General features: G+C 35.9%; 3 protein-coding genes across 3 annotated transcripts; all 3 read left to right on the forward strand.

Annotated features, from left to right (window-relative positions):
• The first annotated feature begins 264 nt into the window (after window positions 1-264).
• Window positions 265-5,196, forward strand: LOC147534629 (NADP-specific glutamate dehydrogenase). Its single transcript, XM_086645346.1, has 2 exons — window positions 265-2,165; window positions 3,729-5,196. Exon 2 carries the CDS (start codon window positions 4,220-4,222, stop codon window positions 5,033-5,035), a length of 816 nt encoding a protein of 271 aa, XP_086501472.1. The 5' UTR covers window positions 265-2,165; window positions 3,729-4,219; the 3' UTR covers window positions 5,036-5,196.
• Window positions 5,193-8,202, forward strand: LOC147534630 (zinc finger matrin-type protein). Its single transcript, XM_086645347.1, has 6 exons — window positions 5,193-5,874; window positions 5,961-6,176; window positions 6,309-6,388; window positions 7,529-7,604; window positions 7,697-7,804; window positions 7,901-8,202. The coding sequence occupies exons 1-6, from the start codon at window positions 5,776-5,778 to the stop codon at window positions 8,048-8,050; spliced, it is 729 nt and encodes a 242-aa protein (XP_086501473.1). The 5' UTR covers window positions 5,193-5,775; the 3' UTR covers window positions 8,051-8,202.
• Window positions 8,203-10,517: 2,315 nt separating this feature from the next.
• On the forward strand, window positions 10,518-14,367 carry LOC147534631 (uncharacterized). The gene is made up of 6 exons (XM_086651293.1): window positions 10,518-10,905; window positions 11,993-12,290; window positions 12,748-12,906; window positions 13,015-13,310; window positions 13,711-13,936; window positions 14,082-14,367. Exons 1-5 carry the CDS (start codon window positions 10,708-10,710, stop codon window positions 13,912-13,914), a joined length of 1,155 nt encoding a protein of 384 aa, XP_086507419.1. The 5' UTR covers window positions 10,518-10,707; the 3' UTR covers window positions 13,915-13,936; window positions 14,082-14,367.
• The last annotated feature ends 8,030 nt before the right edge of the window (window positions 14,368-22,397 follow it).

Consider the following 22,397-nt stretch of genomic DNA (forward strand, 5'->3'; position numbering starts at 1 on the left):
GTCTTATAAAGATATTGAAGTAACAAAAATAAAAATATATTAAAAATAATAACCGAGAGTATATTTAGTTGTTTGAAGGGAGAAAAGAGGAAAGAGAGAAAAATACTTAGAATTTATAGGGAGCGAGTAGTTATTCTCGCTTTTCCACCTTTATCCTTTAAAAACCCTTAAAAAGAAGGGTCGTGATTTACAGAAAAGAATTGGACGACCCAGATTTATAAACCAAAGTTATGACATGACATCAAAACCTATGCCATTTGTTATATAGATAATAGATAACCCTGAACAGCGAATGACCCATAAAAAACGGGAAGAGAAGATGAAAGAGAGTTCTGAACCAAAAAGGTACATAAACAAAAAGTGTACTCAACCCGCCTCGTGGGACTCCTACTTGAACCGCATGTGAGATAAACAAAACTACCTCTCTCTACGTGACTGAACACGTGAGAGGAGAGAGAATTAGAGAAACCTTTGTTTCTCTTATATTCGGCTCAAGTGGGAGTCCGTATAGGCGGGTTCTGTAGCCTTGTTGGTACACAAAATAGACTAAGAACAATCACACAGCAAGACATGAAAAAGAAGTCAGAAAGAGATAAGGAAGGGAAGTTTTGGAATTAAAGGGATGCATGAAAGTAATTTGGTATTGGAGAAAGAAGACAAAGGCCGCGTTTGTTTCGAATACATCCAATAGGGCACTTGTTTCTGTTTCCGACTTTTGCGACACACGTTTTGCACTCATTAAGAAACCGCTCAAAAAGTGTCATCTTCCTCGCAAATGAATAGGGCTACAAATCATCTTCCGACACCTCTCCTTCAAACAAAACACATAAATGTTGCATTTTATTTGGTACATCTCAACTCACCCAAGTTAACTTGTTGCCCAAGAAGCATTAATATCTAATGGTGGGAGCTTAATATTGGTTGGAGGCATACACACTTTTTTTTTCTCCTATAAATACTATGTCATTCTGGAGTGAAGTGTTAAGTATTACTGAACTGAATTAGTTGAACATTCAAATAGCTAGTCTTCGAACATACAGGATTAAAACATAAAATTTCAGACGAAGCTTTTCAAGCTAGATCTAAGGTGACGACTCTTGTGCTGATCCAATAAGCATGAGTAGGTTGACCTGTCAGCATGTCTGCACCATTGTTTGAATCTCCTTCAAGGACCACCCTTCTGCAAGTTACACAATTGACACACATAAATCCTTGAGAAGTTGCCCATATTCGTTGTCCGATGTGAATACAACTATGCCTGATTTGAAACACAAATTGAGCTCTCCGAAGAGAAGACAATAACTTGTAAACACACACACACAACCAAAACATTTGATATATATATGGTGGTCATCGAATCTCGAAACAAACTGTGAAAACTCAATTCTCCGTAGAGACAAAGAGTAGCCCAATCGAGGTAGTAAAAAGACCAGTGATAGAGGAGGTTATCCCCCAAACGTCTCAATAAAGAGACCTTAAGTTTTCTTGATCCTGATAGCAAGATCAAAGAGTAAACTCCTGAACTTGGGATCACATCAACCCTTGAAGTAAGAATTTCAAAGACACAAAAGTATCAGACCGAAGTAACGGTGAAAAGGCTAGGGATCGCATCAATCCTTAAAGTAAGAATTCCAAAACTGACACAAGTGTACCGCACCAAAGTAACGATGGAAAAGCAGAGAGATTTTACTGCAAGAGAATAACGTGATAACTATAATTATACTTCCAAGTACAAGGAAAGTAGGACAAGGTAAGGCATTTATAAAAGTAAACAAGGCAACATGAAACTTTAGTGATATAAAGACCTCCTGGATCAATAACTATGTAGAGATCCAAGAAGAGAACAATGTTAAAGAAAGCAATATGTTCGCAAGGGTTTCATGAATTCCATACTAGGGACAACTAATGAGAGATTGGAGATGAGTTAATAGTCGGACAAAAGGAATAGCTGTGCGGGGATTTAGATGAAAAAAAGACTCTTATTCGAGGCATACACACTTGAGTAAATCAGATTTAACGACAATGGACCCATTTTAAGTTTGAATATAAGAACATCTGTTTTTGACCGGTATCTTCCAATCACACTAGCATACCATGGTACCACCTCCTCATGCCACCACCAATTTCTACCGACACTGTCGGGCTGAGTGGTGGCTGGAATTAGAGCATGTCCAACCCCAGCCGGGCTGAGGCTGGGGTTGGCCATTCAGTCGCCCCCTAACATTAGGGGCGACTGAATGGAGGCCCCAAGTGACCGTTGGGGCCCCAACGGTCACTTGGGGATGCCCCCTAGCCGTTGGATTTGCTCCAACGGCTAGAAATGGATCCAACCCCTATAAATTTTCATCTCTCACCCTCTTCATCACTTTCTTTCTCTCCATCTCTTGCAACTTCCTCTCCATTTCTATCTCTCTTTCTTTTAATTTTTTTTTGATCTTTTCATTTGTTCACCCATGGATCCATTAGACATCAACGAATTCGATAACCAAAGTTATATGGAAATGTTGTCCCCTAATTCTACTTACCCGTCGGCTCAATTAGGAGTTGATGATTATAAAGTATGTGAGGATTCTTGTGTGCAAGGAGGGACGTCTTCGACAAAGATAACTAAACGGGAACCGTATAAGCCGGATGAAGATATTTTACTTACTAATTGTTATTTGAAAATAACATTTGATGCGGTTGTCGGAAATAGCCAAAAATATAAAGTATTTTGGCAAAAAATATCGGATGAATATAATGCGAGTGCAAAGTTTCAACGCACACTTAGAAGTTGTAAATCTCGTTTCAGTGAGATAAGCTCGGAATGTCAAAGTTTTATATCGACTTTGAGGATAATAAATAAAGTTCCAAAAAGCGGAGAAAACGATTATGACCGGGTAATTGTTTCTAACTTTTTAATTTCTTTTTTCTATCTTTTCACTTCATTCATAATATATACTTATATATATATTTTGTTTATTTTAGTTACAAAGAGCTATCGAAATGTATAAAAAAATCATCAAGGTAAAGGGTTTAGGTTCCTACATGTTTACAAAATTTTGATGACACACAACAAGTGGATGGCAGACATGCCAGGAGAGTCAACATCCGGTAAAAGAGATTCTAATACCAATCCATCGGAAGAAAGACCAATTGGCCGTAAACAAGCCAAAGCAAATGCAAGAGTTGGCGAACCATCCACACATTCTACCGCTTAAAAAACTCCCAGTGAGGGATATTGGGAAAAAAGAGACGAAGATTCCCAACAAAGATCAGTAACTTTGAGTGAAGCAGTACGGGTTCAACAAGAGACCCTAAAGGTGCAACAAGATTTTCTACGGGTGCAAACGGAGGTGGCGAACTGACAATATGCGATGGACTTAATGAAGATTGATATTAGGTCTCTCGACGAACATGCTCAACAAATGCTTTTAGCGGCGCGAGAGGCTTGGTTCAACGGTGCACCACGAGACCCAAGAAACCCCTTCTAGTTATTTTTAATTAATTTTTCTAGTGTTGTTTAGTCGTATTTAAGTAGTTTTAAATTTTTAATCAATTATTAGTTGTAATCGATGTTTTTTTAATTGAATTTTATTAGTAAATTGGGAAATTCCAAATTCAAATTTTCGGCCTCAAGAGAGACTGGGGTTGGAGCTGAATTTTAGAGGCTGAGCTGAGGCCAATAATTTTAGGTGAAAAAATGGTTTTTTCGGCCTAAGACAGACTGGGATTGGACTTGCTCTTAGAGGTGACAGTGAAAATAAACACGAAAGAATAAAAGATAAAACAACAAACAATTTGATTTAGCCGTTTCACATTAAGTTGTCATCTATCTGTGAAAATATAGAACTGAGTTAAACAAGGGTAGCTCGCGAAACACCATATATCATATCACTAAAGGCACAAACTAGGAAGTTTCATTTTACGCAGCAAGTCGACGTTTCCCTCGAATTTCACTATTTTCAATTCACGAGGAAAGATCTGACGGTTCAAAACCAAGGACGACTGTCGTACCAAGGATTATAACAAAAAAGAATCTCAAAACCAGGTGCATGGCGACCATCGAAATTGAATCAAACCGGGTACTCAAAGCCTCCGGTTTATATTTCCAGTATTCAATGGATTCAGATTCTTTCTCTCTCTCTCTCTCTATATAAGAAACCCTAAAAGATCTCATTTATAGAAAGAGAAAAATATCATTGAATCAAAGAAATCTAGAAACCAAATCAAATCGAAGATGTGTAGAACAACTGATAATCATCACTATGGATTCTACCAAAACGAAAGAGATAAATTGAAGATCAAAGCATTTTATGTTCAATTATCAATTTCACAAGTTCAAAAGCCATTACCTGAATCATTTACTCTTCTTTATTTACCACGAATCAATGAAAAACCACTCGAAATCAACGATTCAAAGATCAAATCAGATTCATCAGCTTTTGTTACTCTTTACAGAATCAGATCTGAAGAAGAAAAAAAGAAATTAATAATGAATGATGAGGAAGAAGTTGGAGAAGTAGTTTATGGAAGTAGAGAGAGAGTTAAAGCAAGTGAAGGAGTTAGATTTGAAATTTACTCAAAAGAGGAGAAGATTATCAAAGGTATTTTCAGAAAAGATGATGAAGATGAGTGGAAATTGGATTGTAAATGTGTACTTGAAAGTCATCCAGTAGGGTTTAGGGTTTCAGAAGGAGAGGTTTTTGTTGCAGCAGATGGAAATGTTTCGATGATTGAGAAAGTTAAGATGGTAGTGAGAAGGAGAAGAAGGAAAGTAGTGAAAGTTCTGGAAGAAATACCTGAAGAGAGAGAAGAAGTTATAGAGAGAGAAAATACAGAAATGATGGAAACATCAGAAGGTAGTTGTGATTGTTGTTGTGAGATGGAAACTGGATCATCGAACGGTGATGAAGAGGAAGAAGAAGAAGAGATTGAAATGGAAGGTGGGAAATGGGCGGTGGATGTGGGAATTTGGGTTATGTGTTTGGGAGTTGGGTATTTGGTTTCAAAAGCATCATCAAGAACACTTAGACGAAAGATGATGCTGAAATGATGATTCTTTTGTTTTGGGTTTTCTAATTTGGGGATCTTAGATCTTGATTGAAATTTTGGGATTTAATTTTCTTGTTGTAGATGTAATCATACTAAACAAATAATTGTAATTAAGTACTACTGAAGTTTTGGGGAATTAATAAAATTCGATTAGATTTGATGAACCTCACTGTAAAACATTTTATGAATTTGTCTTGTCATAAGAACTTTATTAATATGAGCAATTACAACTGATCTCATCTCATATGGAGGAAATTCACGATTTATTAGGTTTAAATAACAGTTAGTTATTATTACCTTAAAATATCAACACACTATTACCTCCCTCTCTAACCATGCCCACAGCTAAAGAAAAAGTGGTGGTTGAAGGAGAAGGTAAAGAAAAAGTGGCGGTGGTAGGAGAAGATGACGGTGAGGAATATGTGAGCTTGGGCTTGGGTCTTCCCTAGCCCAATCTAAATAATTAAGCCCATTACATACATACCGTCATTAAAACCAATATACCGTGGTATAAGAAACGTCGTTTTTTTGTTGGTAAATTCCGTCATTTCGTACTAGTCAATGATGACACCCCAAATTATAGCAACGGTTCTCACCGATCGGTACAGCACGAAGTAATGGCACCTCTCCCAACAATTTTGAGACACTCGAGAATCGTTTACCTACTTTTCCTCCCTCCCTCCCTCTCTCTCTCTAGTCTCTACTACAAATGAACCCATTTGGCGCAAGTTAGTCATCGCCATGATCACATCTCAGGTTTTGGTCTCGATCAGACCTCCTATTCTTCGACCTCCATTACCAAGTCTTCAAGCTCTTACTATAAAACCCAAACTCAATCAGGTAAACCCTAAAAACCGTTCATTTTTTTTTCAATCTTCTAATTTTGAAAAACCCTAAATTTAGTTTGTTTTGTGGGTTATATATAGTGGAGGAAGAACAGAAGAAGTTTTAAATGTAAAGCTGAGTTTTCACAAGATGCGCCATTTGCAATAGCAATTGGAGCTTGTATGCTTAATTCTTTGTTTTTTCCTGTTTCAAATGGTCCTCCTGATGAGGAAGATAATGGTTCAGCTATTAACACTACTGATGCTAGGTTTGCGGTTATGGGTATCATTAGCTTCATTCCTTACTTCAATTGGCTGGTTAGTTAGATTTTCTTATTTGCTTCTCTTCTCTCTCTCTATATATATATATATACTTTCTCTCTCTAGGTTAGGGCTTTTTGAGGTACCCATTTACTGATGATTGATTGTGTATCTTGATTTTTTGAATAGAGCTGGATTTTTGCTTGGCTGGATACTGGTAGTCAACGGTATGCAGTGTATTCAATCGTATATTTGGCTCCTTATATTCGGTATTACCTTCTTCTTCTTCATTAGCTATACCTTTTCAAGTTCTTCTAGTGTTATTCTAATTTGAATTTATAACTCCATATGAGGGGTTTGGGATATCTTAAAACTGCAATTTTTAGACTATGGTTTGCAAAAGAACTAGGTCTTTGTGAGATAATTCAAAATCAAGTGATAATTGTTGTCATCTTCAAAGCTTTAAGAGATGCAAATTTGCTAGTTTTTGTCACACATAGTCCCCTTCTTGTGAAGACTCAGGATGGATGGTTAGGGCTAGATGAATCGGCTACCGTCATATTACCCGGTAAGGGCAACGAGTTAGGCGAGGTGGCACGCTTTGTCCCTTTTTTTCCGCTACTGATTGTAATGTGGGAGATGAAGCGAATCTTGAGAGTGTAAGAAAAAACTCGCTACGACTTGAGAAAGAAGGTGAAAGAGTGAGAGAAGTAGACCAGAGCCTCTATCAAGAGGAAGCACCGAAATCCCATTTATTCGTCCTTTGCCCATTGATGAAGTCATCAGAAGAGGTGATCAATTAGTCGTTTCGTCCCCACATTAAGCTCCCTCAATTGGAGAATCTAAGGCGGTACAGCCGTCATGCTGTATGGCTCGACGAAGGAAAAAAGAAGGGGAAGAACAAGCATGTATATACATATATATATATATATATATATATTGGGTGGAATAGATTCCTCATGCATGATGCGTCTAACTACGCTATAATTCACACTAGTTTTTTTTTTGTTACCTTACGCATAATCGTGATTACTCTTTATAATGTTAATGATCTGTCTGGAACTTAACTTCCTTGCATTTGATCCTTTTATGCCCATATGTTACAATCTTGCAAGTCAACTTTATCTATTCAATTACGCATAGAAAAGTTTGCAATTTCATTGGGTTTCTTCTTTTCACGTAAGTCTTGAACCGAGTAACCCTAATTATGTTGGAACTATAAGTGATTACGTATTGAAAATGTAACCTATTCTCACCCGCCCACTTGTTATTGACCTCACAAGTGGCTCGGAGAAAATTTGGTTAGGTTCAAACTTCGTTTTGTCCCGTCCCAGCCTGGGCAGAGGCCCGAGCCCCACTACTGAGGCTTCGAATGAGACTAACATCTGATCTTGCTCACATCTTTACAGGACAAACTTATCTCTCTCGCCCGAAGAGAGTTGGCTTCCGATTGCTAGCATTGTCCTATGCATAATTCACATTCAGGTAAAATGAAACCAAATCTTATACGAGAATACGATACCATTTTTCCCTTCGCTTTATATCGTGTAAGGTTGTAATCAACCTATTATTGGCAGCTTGAAGCAAGCATACGTAACGGAGATCTTCAAGGCTTTCAAATATTCAACCAATTAACAAAAAAGAAAAATGTTCATTTTCAGGGTCATCGCGGTTTCTCCAGGAAGGTATTTCTCCTTCAAAATTTGTATCTTTTCCGTTCAAGTTATTCTATTGTTATTGTTATATCCAATTTCGCCTTTTGAAACCATTAAATTCCATAGGAGAAGAAGAAAGTAGAGAAGATGGAGCTGCCATCTGCACAAAATCAATCAAGAGATGAACTTCGAGGATGGGAAGTTCGAAAAAATCAATCAGATGAACTAGAGAACTTGAATGAAGATGAAGATGGAAAGAATAGAAGAAAACATTGAGGAAGGTGGTTTGCCTTGAGTGAAAATTGATTTTCGGTGTAAACAAATTCCTTGATGTTGTGTTCTGATAAGGATTCATGATTTTCCAAAGGTTTATGTATACAACCAGATAAAGAATCTAAGATTCATAAAAGCTCTCTTTTAATTCCTTATTTAGCTTCTCCAAGAATGTTTCGATTCATAAATTTATTAGGGTTAATATGGAGAAACAAATTGTCAGAGACTAAAAGCGGAGAAAAGATCAACACCTTATCGGCGAGCTTGGGCTTGCTTCGAAGAACAAAACTCATCCCACATGCAGACGCCTAATAGAGAACAATTGATTAAACAAGATATGAATGTTCTTATAGTATGTGTTGATGGCTAAGAAGCTTCTCATTCTGGTATCTGGTGGATTTCAGAAGTCGAGTCTGGCCCATATGAGATTTTGGGGTCGGTTAATATCGTATTTGGGTTTTGGGCACTCACGGTCACGGATACCTTCAGATCCAGACGGATATTAGAGCAAGGTTACTTTTGTAACTACGACATTCACCGAGACTTCCTCAACATACGGTGCTGCGGCTGACAGGCACGACCTTGCTGGGCACAACCTATTAATGGGTCATCCCATCATAGCCAACCCCAAAGAGACCAGTTAACATAGTCAGTGCAATGGCCGGACCATGTGGGATACTCCACATTTACTTCACTCCTATATTTTACGTAGGCCTGGAATATACCCTGGTAGTCTAATACCCGACCCACAACACCGGATTTAGATGGGCACCCAATCCATCTCCGTGCTGTATAGGGCACGACATTGCAGCCTAATAAGGCCTCTTAACGGACCATGCCTTCACTTGACGGGCTTCAAAGTCCAAATGTAGGGGTGAGCACCATGCCTTCACTTGACGGGCTTCAAAGTCCAAACGTACGGGTGAGCAAAAACCGAACCAAATCAAGTCGAACCGGACTGGTCAGTTTTTGGGTGAGCCGATCATTCTTTGACTCGATTCGACCAGAAAACTGAACAACTCAAATCGGTTTGGTTTGGCTTCGGCTTGGGTTTTTAGAAACCGCCCAAGCCGAACCGTCCAAACCCTAAGTTATTTATCATACTAAATATATATGATATATAGAAGTAGAGAGTAATAAATACTAAACTTTAGTAATAAGTTCCGAATTATCTTTATTATCTTAAGTTAATAATAAATTATTATTTTTGTTGAAATTAGTTAATAATAATTTAATAACGTTTAAAAGTGTTAAACTAGAAAGGAAAAGAATCCTAATCAAGAATAAGAAATTTACTTTTTATGCAATGAAATGAAATTGTGCTCGATTAAATCGATGAATCGAACCAAACCGGGCCGAACCAGGTCAGTCGTTCGAATAATCGTCTCGACTTCGATTGACGATTTAGGTGTCGTTTGGCATCATTAAAATAAGTTACTTTTCTGCTTATTTAAGTAGAACAGTCAAAAAGTTAGTTTGGTACGCAAAAATTACAGACTTCATTTAATTAAAATTTGACTTTCTTTTAAAGTTCAAATTTTTAACTTTTGACTTTAAAATAAAGTAACTTTTTTTTAGACATGCATGAATTTTACTTGACTGATTTTTTTTTTGTCTATTTCCGCTCCACTACCACAACTAAACCTCTACTATACCATTCTACCCCCACCACCACCACCACAACAAGCATTGCACCTCCCCCACCACCCTACCTCAACTACCACCGCCACGCCTTAACCACCACCTTCGTACCACCATACACCACCACACCTCGACAACAACCACATCGTATCTCCACCATGGTACCTTCACCGCCACCACCACCACCATACCTCCATCATTACCACCTACATATCTTATCCACCACCTTTACCACCATCACCACCACCACCATACCTCCATCATTACCACCTACATATCTTATCCACCACCTTTACCACCATCACCATCACCACCACCACCATACCTCCATCATTACCACCTACATATCTTATCCACCACTTTTACCACCATCACCAGACCACCACCACCACCACCACCTTACCACCACCATAACTCCGTCACTATCACTCACGTACCTTATCCACCACCACCGTATCCCAACCACCACCGTGAGGAGAGAGAAACGTGGGTTCCTCTCTCAGGCGGTTTGGGTGGTTCCCTTTTGGGCGGTTCACCTAGCCTTGTTGAAAGAAAAATAAAATTATCAAAAGTAAATTGAATTACGAAACCAACTTTTTGACTTTTTTTTACTTATAAGTAACATTTTTGTCAAATATTCTTTTGAAACTTTTTTAATGCAAAAAAACTTCCATTACAAACAAAAGTACCTCTACTTTTGGTTTCCAAACGACACCTTAGTCAAACAACCACTTATTGGCCTGACTTCGGCTCAAGCTAAAACCAAAAAAGACAGACCGTTGCTCACCAAACAAATGGACCGACACATTTGGGCCCAACGGCCCGGCCTGTCAGAACATTCACTTCACCGCTAATTTTACCGTGTAGATGAAGAAAGAGAAGATGGAAAATCTAATCGTTTCGTCTCTTTCTCTCTTCAGAACTTCATTTTGTTTCAGGCCTTATAAATAAACACAAGAGAGAGAATGAAAACCTAACAATCTGAAAGTACTTGATCAGAGAAAAAGGGCGTACGTAGGATGGGTAGAGGTACAGAAACGAAGTTGGTTCAAGAGCTAATCTTATACGCTGCAAGTGCTGCCTTAAGTACCTTGGTTCTCTTCATTGGTCTTCGTCAGCTCGACCCAAATCGAGAGTCTACCAAGAAAGCTTTGGAACATAAAAAGGAAATCTCAAAGCGTTTAGGACGTCCTCTCATTAATACCAATTCCTACGAGGTACTATATACTATTACTATTACTATACCATTCCTCTCTCTCTCTTCACTGATTTTCTCTCTCTAAACTGATTTTTTCTGTCAAGTTAGCAAATTTCGTATGTTTCTATTTGAATTTATCGATTTCATGAAACGGGTAGTAGTAAATTTCTGATTTTCAGGAACATAGTTAGCTGTCTTTGTTAGGTATCTTTGAAGAAGTTAGGGTTTGTGTTTAAAATTTATGACCTTTTCTTTCTATTGAATTTTTTTTCTTTTAACTGTCGGGAATAGGTGTGGGTTGTAGTTCGTTTGGGGTGTGAGTTTAGATAAGGTTTCTTATATTCCAAGTCTCAAAATTAGGGGGCTGATTAGTGGTAGATAATGGAACTAGGACCGTATCAAATGATGGAGCTAGGCACTTTTGCATTCACGATTTATGCTGCGCTTGTGGGGCAACACTGGCAATGCTTTTGACAGCCTATTCAACAACGCTACTAACGGCCCATCCAAGAACGGTTAAAAGTGATCACAGAAGTGAAATTGTGAATCCTAAAAAATCGCTACTAATGACGTCAAAACTCTTGTTAAAAGTGCCCATAAGATGTCATTGGAGTTGTCCGCAAATGCGTTGTGCCATCAAAATGTTGCCAAAAATTATTAGCAAAAGCTTGGTTGAAAGTGCTCACAAATTGTTCGCGAGATCGCAGCATGAAAATAGTTGAAGTGTAGTCAAAAGAGTTTGATATCACGTCGAAAATTGACACGAAAAAAATCATCCAAAATTGCCGCCGCACAAAGCTCAATGGAAGTGCAAAATGAAGCCACGCTGCAACTGCAGCCTCACCCGAGGCTGCCGAAATTGTATTAAAAAAAGGGTATGTTCCTCTATATGGGCAATATCCCCTAACGAATCTAAGGGTATGGTATGTTCCTCTCTACGGGCAATATCCCCTAAAGAATCTAAGGAACATGCTACGAGGTGCTGTGAGTGTATTCATGTTGAGATAGATATCTTTTAAAAGGCATCAAGAATGGATCTTGGAAAATAAACAATGGTAACTATTGTTATTTCAATAGGGTGTTTGACTTCTTTTATGAACTTGCAGGATGTTATAGCTTGTGACGTGATCAACCCTGATCACATTGACGTCGAGTTTGATACAATTGGTGGGTTGGAGAATGTAAAGCAAGCACTAATTGAACTGGTTATCCTTCCTCTCCGAAGGCCTGAATTATTCGGCGGAAAGCTTCTTAGTCCTCAAAAAGGAGTTTTGTTGTATGGACCGCCTGGAACGGGAAAGACAATGCTTGCAAAAGCTATAGCCCGGGAGTCTGGGGCTGTATTTATTAATGTTAGAGTCTCTAATTTGATGAGCAAATGGTTCGGTGATGCTCAAAAACTTGGTAAGTTCTGATCATCAAGTAAATTACAGATTCTCTTATATTTGTTACTCTTAATGTAAAAAGTGAAGGAATTCCTCAAAGCAATGTAGATTACATCAAAAATATGATTTTAAAGATTTAAATGCTTATAATCATCATTCCCAAGTTCTTAAAAATTTTGTGTTTCACAGAACCTTCATTTTCATGGAAATAGGTGGACTTTATAAACTTTGCTACTTTCCGTAGTTCGATTGAAATTTTTATTTCGACAAAATGTGACCCCATTGACTTAAAAGTGTGACAATTCGAACATTTCCAAGGGATATGCTTCTCTTCTTCCGCATGGAATTGCTTCTAGGGAACTCGTGGAAATGAATAGACTGCTATCAAGTACATTTCTTTGAGATGAAGCACAACCTAAGAGAGCGTCAGAGATGCAGATTTCTGAGATTATTAATAGTTCGCTAAAATTTTGCAGTCGCTGCTGTATTCAGCTTGGCTCATAAGCTCCAACCAGCAATTATATTCATTGATGAGGTTGATAGTTTCCTGGGGCAACGTCGAAGTACTGACCATGAGGCAATGGCTAACATGAAAACTGAGTTCATGGCTTTATGGGATGGTTTCACCACAGATCGTAAGCAAACACCCTATTTTATCTTACAGTACATAATACAAATTAAATTCATAAGATGAAAACTGAGCTTTTCTTCCTTTAATTTGTATGCTACTTTTGTTAATGTAGAGAGTGCTCGGGTTATGGTCCTTGCTGCAACTAACCGACCTTCAGAACTTGACGAAGCAATACTTCGGCGTCTTCCCCAGGCCTTTGAGATTGGGGTACCTGATCGTAGTGAGAGAGTCAAAATATTGAAGGTTATTTTGAAGGGTGAAAAGGTAGAAGAGGACATCGACTACGATCGTATATCAAGTTTATGTGAGGGATATACTGGTTCAGATCTTCTTGAACTCTGTAAGAAAGCAGCTTATTTTCCTGTCCGGGATCTTCTAAACGATGAGAAAAGTGGGAAGCGTTCAAATGTCAGTACACATCCCCAACTTTTATACGCATTATATTTTTCATCTCTTTCGTGTTATTATTAGTTCTTTGTTGTTACTATTTGGGCTAAGCCATCTGGAATTTGGCTTGGAGTCGGACAGAGGTTGATCCATGATTCTTACGGAGTAACTGGACCTAATTTTCAACAACTCTACTTCAACAATTCAAATTGAACTCCAATGATTCAAAGTTTTGTACACAATATCTAACATGGGGGACTCTACATGGGATTAGGTCGGGCTACCCCAAATCTGATCCGCGAATTACCTGGTGGATTGGTCTATCCCAATTACTCAGCCACTGGCTGGGGCTCAAGATTACAATTTATCCCTCTCACAAACTTGATATGTTTCTCTTTTTTGCTTTTGTTGCTTGTAACAGACACCAAGGCCATTAGCACAATCTGATCTTGAACAAGTTCTTGAAACGTCAAGGAAAACGAGAGTCATGGCCGGGGAGTACGGAAGAACATGGTCTAGTAATAGAGAAGATGAAGATCATCAAGTTCAAGACGCGATCTCAGGACTCTCAAAGCTTGTATTGTCTCAAATTATGAACCTTCGACCAGAACCTCAAGACCCGTAAGAAGCAGCTACGGATATTCAAGGTTAGACATGGGTTTCACTTGCTGAAAACACGTCAGTCTTGTCGTGATTAACATAAATGATCGTCATTTGAAATTCTCGAATTCCAACTTATTTTCGGGGCCTCGTTTGTATGAGATTTCCCATCTTTTGTTTTCTTTGATGCAGAATGTTTCGAACACACCATTTCCGATAGGTTAAAAGGCTAGACGGCAATTGAAGATCTCTTTATAGGTGTCTTCAGCACTCACCTTCAGACTTCATTTGTTTATGCGGTGAATCTCTAATGATTTTGACCAGAGTACTGAACCTTCACTTTTTCTATGTTTTAATACCAAATCTTGGAGAAACATATATTTTCTTTTCCTCTTTTATGTCAACTGGGTTATGTTGATTAAACTAGAAAATGTAGTCTTCTGCTTAATTTATAATGAAGTTCACATCTGTTTTATGCTTTCGTGGTGTTTAGTCATTGATATTTAACCGAAGATAAAGTTAAGGCGTTGCATGACGAGTTGATTCACCACTTTCGACAGCATTATTCGATTTACTTTCGTTACAAACATCAAGCCAGTAACTAAATGTTTCTCCTTCGCTCGAACAGCTCGTGCATAAACAGGATATAAATATCTCTGTTTCCAGTTCATCAACTCTATTACAGCAATATGCACTTCTTCCTCGGGGCTCAACCTTGCCATCACTTGTACATCTTTTTCTTGCTCTGAACTAAGAATTGGCTTGGTCCCAAGCTATGGAGAATTGGTTTGACTGAGCAAGTGGCAGGAACCATTGCTAGTTGGGGAAGTAATATCGGTATCGATAACTGGTTAAGGTTATTGAAATTGGACATAAAGATTTGGAGCAGAAAAAAGATCACTACAGAGTCCACACCGAAGTTTAACTGCTTTTGCTGTTCCCGTGTCTTGATTATGTAACAAGACAGGTTCCAAATGAGACTAGCACCAAGCTCCTTACCCTCGCTCTTACCACTACTAGCTCATTATACCTCTTCTATCAGTTCCTCGAAAACATATCATCTTCTGGAGCTTGCAGTATTGCTACCATTTTGTGACTCGTTTTGGCTATTTGGTTAGAGTTCATAATTTAGTGGTTGGTTAGTCACTAATATGTCTTTTCATGTTCAATCTTTCTGTTTCTTGTATTTACTAGTGTTATACTTCATAATACCGAAAGATGAAAGTTTTAAGGACGAATTGTTCTGAAAAGACGAAATTTATGAAAATGGGATTCTGAAACCCAAGGATGGAACGAGGAAGGCCTATAGAAGATTGTAGGTGTATAGAGTATAGATACTCTGATCTAATGGCATAAATTGACCTCGACTAACTAGTTCAAAAAGTGTGTCGGTTAGGCCCTTTCGAAGGGTTATGGTTAGTATGGTAGACCACACACATGGGTAATTAATATAAATCTGAAAAAGTATGTCCGCTAGGCCCATCGAAGGGACTGTTAGTAAGCCAACCTGTGTACACGGACGGGCTAATTGATTCGGATAGATCCAAAAAAAGGTAAGCTTGCCTGGGCTCTTATCGGGCCTAGCCTACTTGTCATTTGGCCCATTGTAAACCCAAAATGATAGGCCATCTTGACCTTTCAAGTTTGTTACTATGTTTGCAGAAATGGTGACTATAATCTCTTTTCACTGTTTCAACAAAAAATAATCTCTTTTCACAATTACAGCTCTAGAAATCATTAACTAAAGTTTGCTTATCTATCGTACATTGATGCCGCTTTTTTTCTTGTTCTTTTAAAATAGTCTATAAAAAAATGTTGATGTTATGTTTCACCACCAATGACACTCTCAATGATCCAAAGTCCAAACATTTCAGAATATTTATAGAATATCAAATAATAATCAAACTACATGACATATCTTAGATATATACAGAACCCTTAAGAAAAGAATTCGAATCTTAGAGTGTTTGTTTAAATAAAAGCGAACATTTATAATAATATCCCACAACGGAAGAGATCCATTAATATGAAGAAGTTTTATGGGCGTGCGACGCTCACAATCTTCATAGTCATCACCTTAACTACTCAATGCAAAATCCCTTGAACTCGGATGCTCCTTAGAGCTCACACGTTTAATTTTCTTATTTTTCATAACTTAATGAGTTGGTTGAAATGTGAACAAACAGAGTAACATTTATGACAATCATCAAACAGAAGGATGTTCTTCTTTGACCTATGAATTTTAATTTCTCTTATTTGACTAAAGAGTCCATTTTGTTGGGTCAAAATTATACACCTTGATTAATACCTTTTCCAACTTTTGGACTTGCAAGAAACTACTAATATCATGAAAATGAGGAATTCCTGTCTCTAATTGGTAATTTGGGTACATGGGTTTATATGCTACCCGATTCCACCTCTCCAAAATATAAGAGGTTGCCGAAAGGATATTAGGTGGGTTCCGTTTTATTTTTATAAATAACTTTGCTAGCCTACCATAACTAGTTTTTATTGGTCAGTAGAGTTCGTTCCACGACCTCTAATAACATTGGTTCGCATGGCGCACTTATATGCTCATTTTGTTAGAACCACTTAATTATTTCTAGCGAAATTTAGTTCAAAATTATACGGACTTGGCTTTGTTCTTGAGATCTATATCATATATCTTCATAATATAGCCTAAACAGGTATCAATCACAAATCCACAATTAGGGCACTAAATGAGAAAATAAGCAATTCCATAATAAAAAGTCAAAAGAACTAAAGTTATAAGTTATTGTTGATGTCTCAAAAAGTCCTAGCACAAATGAATAAGTTAAAAAGTCTTTGAAGTTATTTTTTCAGGAGAATTATGACTCTGATTTATGTATTCTTTGTTAAAGATGTCTTACTTTGTTATTACAATTTCCTTATTTTGGGCCCATGTACTGTGGTAGGTTTCACCCTTGATTGGCTCCACAATAGAATGACCTGTTATAAAGAACCTAAGAAATCCAAATTGCTTTTTGAAACGACTCGAATTGAGTATAATAAACAACCATACGCTAATTGTTCACCATTAGCACCTAAAACACAAAATCAATCAACGAAATCTACCCAATAAGCTCTAAAGTCTAGATTTTTTGAGTGGATGCACAATTAACTGAGGAAGCAGTTGTTTGTCGAAGCTTCATAATTGGGTTTCTTTGGGCAGGTAGATGTTTTGAAGTAAGATCTTATCCTTTATTAAAAGCGATGAACCCTACAAAAATAAGTTAAAATGTATTTTTTAAGCATTGGGTCTGGGTGTTAAGCATACAAACTCTGTGTTATTGTAAATATACTCATTCTCACCAACTTCACAAAAGTATATTCTTTTCTATATGGGGTAAACTAATTAGGCGCACCGTGCTCCTGTAATAATTCAGTAATTCACATATAATAATGAAGTATAAAAAATTCAATCACAAATTGATTTCTGGCATTCATTAAGCATCAAACGTGCAATCAATCCACATGTTTATGGTTACGCGTTTTTTGCACGTGTTATGCTAACTAAGAAGATCCTTAAGGATGGAATGATTAACTGGTTTTAATTAATTAGTGTTACAAATAACATTATAATTATATGTTGGCTCTATATACACCCCTTGGAACACATCATTAGCCACAAGCCCACAAAAAAAACTAATCCAAATTTAATAAAAGATTAATTAATCTAATCAACTCATCTCCATAAAAGCACTAATTACGACCACTTTGTGCACACAACCACAATAATCCCATTAATTTATTTATTCTTGATTGGATTCACACTAAAGCAACCATCATTTTAAGCACAAAAAAATAGAGATAAGTAGGTTTAACCGAAAAGTAAATAGTAAAATGCTCTTTATAAAATTAGCTAGTGAAGGTATTGAAACTATGTGGAATCTATAAAACAAAAATAAATTTTAGATGCCTTTAAATATCTATTAGATATTTGAAAATAGTTAGAGTTAATAGTAAAAAAAAATCTCAAGAACCATATAATATAAGAAACTATATGTAATAGTAATATAAAAATAACAATATAATAAATAAGATGGTAATACATAATATATTTATCCTATTTAATCATTTATTTTTAAGTGATCGGTAAGAAATTATATTCAAATTCACAAAAATCTAACAAACCAACAAAATACATACATATTGTTATAGGATGGTGCGGACCAGACTTTTGGACTGCTAGCGATACTGTCCGCTTTGGCACACCTGGAGTTCACGGTTTTAAAAGGCCTCAGTGAGGAAGGGTGTTTAACCTCTTAAGAGGAGCAGCACACTCCTTCAATTTTGTCAATGACTCGTTAAGAAAAATTTTCAAGTTAATGTCTGTTAAATTGAATTTACTATAGTATTAAATATGAAGGATAAGAGACCATTTATTTTGAAATTGCTAGCTGTTATTTTGAAGTGTATTAATGGTGGTTCCAGCTTGTAATTTGATCAACAATATAAAACTGTTTTCTCAAATAAAAAACTATCAACGAGCATGAAATGTAAGATCTAGGGCATAACTCATGGGTTGAAACATGCATCTTCAAGATTTGGGATTTGAGCTGTCCAAATTATGGGTTTGGTGGGAACAATAGATTTCATTATATAGAATTAGGTTGTGGTTGGGTTTGATCCTTCAGCAAGCCCATCATACAAAAATCTAGAACTCTCCTCCCATGAAGAAATTAATAAATAAATAAAATCGTAATGTCTAGAGTTAGGACCGGAAAAATTGAGACAACTAAAAACAACACATATACAATGACTTCTCACTCAGATTTGTGCTCAAATTTTTTTGGGATCGAACTAAAAATAAAGGTGAGGTTCCAAAACCATGTTTTGTCATACTGGACCTCTTTTTTTTTGTTCAAAGAACACACTACACCTCTTATGCTGAAGGATTTTCCACGGACGAAAAATATATCAAATTTGTGTAGGGGGTGATGATAAAAACATAGTAGGATTGCAGTTTTTCATTGATGAGCTAGCAACCCCATAGGCATAAGGTTCTTTCTTTGTTAGGGGTTTAAGTCATCATGTCAATGACGATGTTCATGTTTGCATTGGGTACAACAAAAACTAAGGAAAATAAAATTCACAATTTGGGTATGGCTTTTTTGGGTAAATCCAGGAAGGAAAATGCTATTTGGCCCGAATAGCTGAGACATTAATTGTTGACGTGGGTTGACGTTATGCATAAAATTTACCTTGTTGATATATGTATAATACAAACTGAAATAATTGATCAGTAATGGGAAACAAATGGATATAGTTTGGACTTGTCTACCTTTTAGTGCTTCAATTCATTCTTTTGAATATAAATTAGGATTGCTTTAATTTTATTTATTTTGATTACGTTGTGAAAACTACATTAATCTTATTTTAAGAGTAAAGAGGTCACTAGTGAAAAGAATGATAAAATGTTCTAATCTGCAAAACTTAAAACTCGAATTGAGTTTCGTTTTTAGTCGTGGGCACTATAAAGTTACATTTCTCTAATTTGTTTTTTTTATTTTCATCCTACAAACCTATACCGAAGACCACATAAATATAGAAAACATAGAAAAGACACTCTTAAAGGAAAACATCACAAGTCACAACATGGACTGGCTTGAGAAAAATGACTAGTTTCTTGACCACTAGACATATATCATGGACCAACATTGATGTAGAGATATGGGTATAATTGGTATAACACTAAAATGAAAAAGTTAACCAGGATATGTATGAGTCCTCTCCACTCATTATTGGTTTTGAGTTTGATGACCACAAACTTACTTAACATCCATCTTAATATATATTAATTAAGCAACTGTGAAGAGTAAACTACAACCCAATTAAAATATTTTCTAGGGTTTTTCCAATTTTCCATTTGAATTTATGAGTAATATATAAAAATAGTCCAGTTTATGAAAATGCTTATCTTGATAGGAATCAAGAAAATTCGAAGTTAGAAATATTTAAACTTAAAGAAGATAAAGGCCTCTTTTGCTTTGAAAAACCTCTTGTGATTCTTATTTTCGACTATAAACGACGGAATCGTCCATTGCGATATATAAAAATGATCGATTTTGAAAATGTTGTACGAAATCAAATGTCACAATATTTTGTTTTATACATGAAGGAGTATAGAACATAAGTTTTATCATGACATATTGACATGTTTAGAGGTCTAAAAAGCTTGGCCATTGGCCCATTCCAATCCTCAAAACAATAATTGCTAACTACTTTTTCTTTTTTGTTGAGAAATTGCTAACTACTTGAAATAAAAATACTGAACGGGCCAGGGTTTTTCATATAGTATTATTTTTATAATATAAAATACAACATTCAAGAATAAAAGAACAAATCATGCATGTAGAAACTGAATTATAGCAGTCTCTAGACTGTTTAAATTTTTAAATGTTTTAAAATAAAATTCAGGAATATAAGTAATTATTCTCTTTGCCACCCATCTAGACTAGAGATGCTCATATGCATGCAAAATACGGAAAGAACTAAGCTATTGAGCTATTCCACTTAAAAAGCTTGTGTTGGAAGCCCATTTATTCAGATTCTTATTATATTTATTTAAATTTTTAAACAAAAAAGATGAAAGAAGATACTAATCACATAACAAATAAACCAAAAGAAGTTGAAGAACTCCTCAAAAGTTCAATTTTTTATACTAGTTTTTATGAGCACTTTTGTAAGAGAAATTATAGATCTCTTCTTTTTCTTTTTTAGTAAAGAGAGAACTTTTATTCTCCAATATTCTCGTCGGCATAAGATTTAGTCCAAGTACTAATAAAATGTGAATGCACGAGCCAAAAGTGTAGATGGAAGGTATAAATTTCTCTTCCTTTCGGTTTAAATATTCTTGTATTTGGCCCACAAGTTCAAACTTTAAAACGATGTAAGCATGGAATATCATAGTAAGTAAATAATAAAAGGTAGCACCCTTTGATATGGTTTAAATTAATGTACAAGTATAAGGTCTTGGTAAATTTCTAACACAATAAGATAATACATTTTGTACTTGAATGCTCTCAATAACTCATCAAAATTTATAAAACCGAATAAAAAGATCACCTTCATGGTAAGTGTTCGTAACATGACAAGCTTGGTGTGTATGATCAATGCCGAAAACATGTTAGAATTTAAATAACTTGAAATTCAAAGATCGAGGTAAATGGATTAGGCGAAATTTCCCTTTTCACATTGTAGCTTGCTTTTCTGAAATATATGTTTTGAGATGTGGATTCATTTATATTTTTGAATGATTTGCATCTTAAAAAAAAAAGAAAAATAATAGATCTACAAATTGTGGGATATCACTATATTTGAACCATTGTGGCATTCTCTATTAGGACCATTATCGGACTTACAGTTTAAAAATTAAAAAACAAAATGCGGAATTATATAGTATTACTATATTTATATAGCAGAAGTATGTTTATAAAATAAGGGTTATTCGTGTGATTACATTAAAAAAAGTTAGGTTTGTTTTTATCTTGACAAGTGAGAGTAGTAATTATAAAAGAAAAGCATTCATCCCACCAACTACCTTCACCTTCCTCTATTCAATCCTCCTTCACCAAGCTCAAGGAGAAGAGATTAAAAAAGAGTAATACAAATTAATTAACTTAATTAATTAAACAGAAGTACTTTTCTCAAGGTGATTCTCATCATTTGAAAATTATATTATAGTAATTGATATTAGTTGAAGTGTATAAATGATTTTAAGTTTTAAATGTAAATAGTTAGTTTAATAATGTAAAACTTTCGGCGCCATACCTGCTTAGCTTAGAAGAATGGTAATCAAATTAGATTAATTCTTTCATTTTCCAAATATCCATCAGATTTGTAGGTTTTTCATCACATTCAATTGAATCGAAAGATAATCATATTTTTGGTTGATTTAGTATAAAACTTATCGCACAAATATATGGTACAAAATTTAAAGTATATATGTTCAAATATACGTCATTGGTTAATAGAAATCAAATAGAAGTTAAATATAGTGATAAGGCCTAAAAATAATACTACTAACTAAAAAAGAATCATATATATAATTCAATAGAAACCTACTTTGATAATTACTTTAGGCCGCGGCTATGGGGAATAAAGAAAATTCTCTGGGGAATAAATTCTCGAGAGAATCCAGATGTTTTTGAAAATTCTGCAGGAAATAAATTTTTATAGGAAATACAGAATACATTTTTATTTTTTTTGAAAGTTCTCCTCCATCTCATCTGTTTTCTCTACCACTTCATCTTCTTGACACCTCATCATCTTCTCCGACGAAAGTCGCCGACCGGAAAATCTCGACACCTCATCATCTTCTCCGGCGAAAGTCGCCGGCCGGCCAATTTTCCGGCCGACGACCTTTAAACATTAATTTTTATTTTTATTTTCTCTCTCTCTAGAACAGATCTAGAGAGAGAGAAAAGAGAAAAAAAAGAATTTAGAGAGAGAAAATAAAAAAAAAAATTATGTTTGAAGGTCGTC

This window comes from Eschscholzia californica, unplaced genomic scaffold, assembly GCF_041429995.1.
Source record: "Eschscholzia californica isolate CP2 unplaced genomic scaffold, dmEscCali1.0.p SCAF_6, whole genome shotgun sequence".
In the NCBI taxonomy this organism is placed as follows: Eukaryota; Viridiplantae; Streptophyta; class Magnoliopsida; order Ranunculales; family Papaveraceae; genus Eschscholzia; species Eschscholzia californica.

What these genes read in the sequence shown, in the direction of transcription:
- LOC147534629 (XM_086645346.1), top strand. Translation starts at nt 4,220, where the DNA reads ATGTGTAGAACAACTGATAATCATCACTATGGATTCTACCAAAACGAA.
- LOC147534631 (XM_086651293.1), top strand. Translation starts at nt 10,708, where the DNA reads ATGGGTAGAGGTACAGAAACGAAGTTGGTTCAAGAGCTAATCTTATAC. An exon ending in TTAATACCAATTCCTACGAG is followed by an intron (nt 10,906 to 11,992) that starts GTACTATATACT and finishes ATGAACTTGCAG; the next exon opens with GATGTTATAGCTTGTGACGT. An exon ending in GGATGGTTTCACCACAGATC is followed by an intron (nt 12,907 to 13,014) that starts GTAAGCAAACAC and finishes TTGTTAATGTAG; the next exon opens with AGAGTGCTCGGGTTATGGTC.
- LOC147534630 (XM_086645347.1), top strand. Translation starts at nt 5,776, where the DNA reads ATGATCACATCTCAGGTTTTGGTCTCGATCAGACCTCCTATTCTTCGA. An exon ending in TATTTGGCTCCTTATATTCG is followed by an intron (nt 6,389 to 7,528) that starts GTATTACCTTCT and finishes ACATCTTTACAG; the next exon opens with GACAAACTTATCTCTCTCGC. An exon ending in ATCGCGGTTTCTCCAGGAAG is followed by an intron (nt 7,805 to 7,900) that starts GTATTTCTCCTT and finishes TAAATTCCATAG; the next exon opens with GAGAAGAAGAAAGTAGAGAA.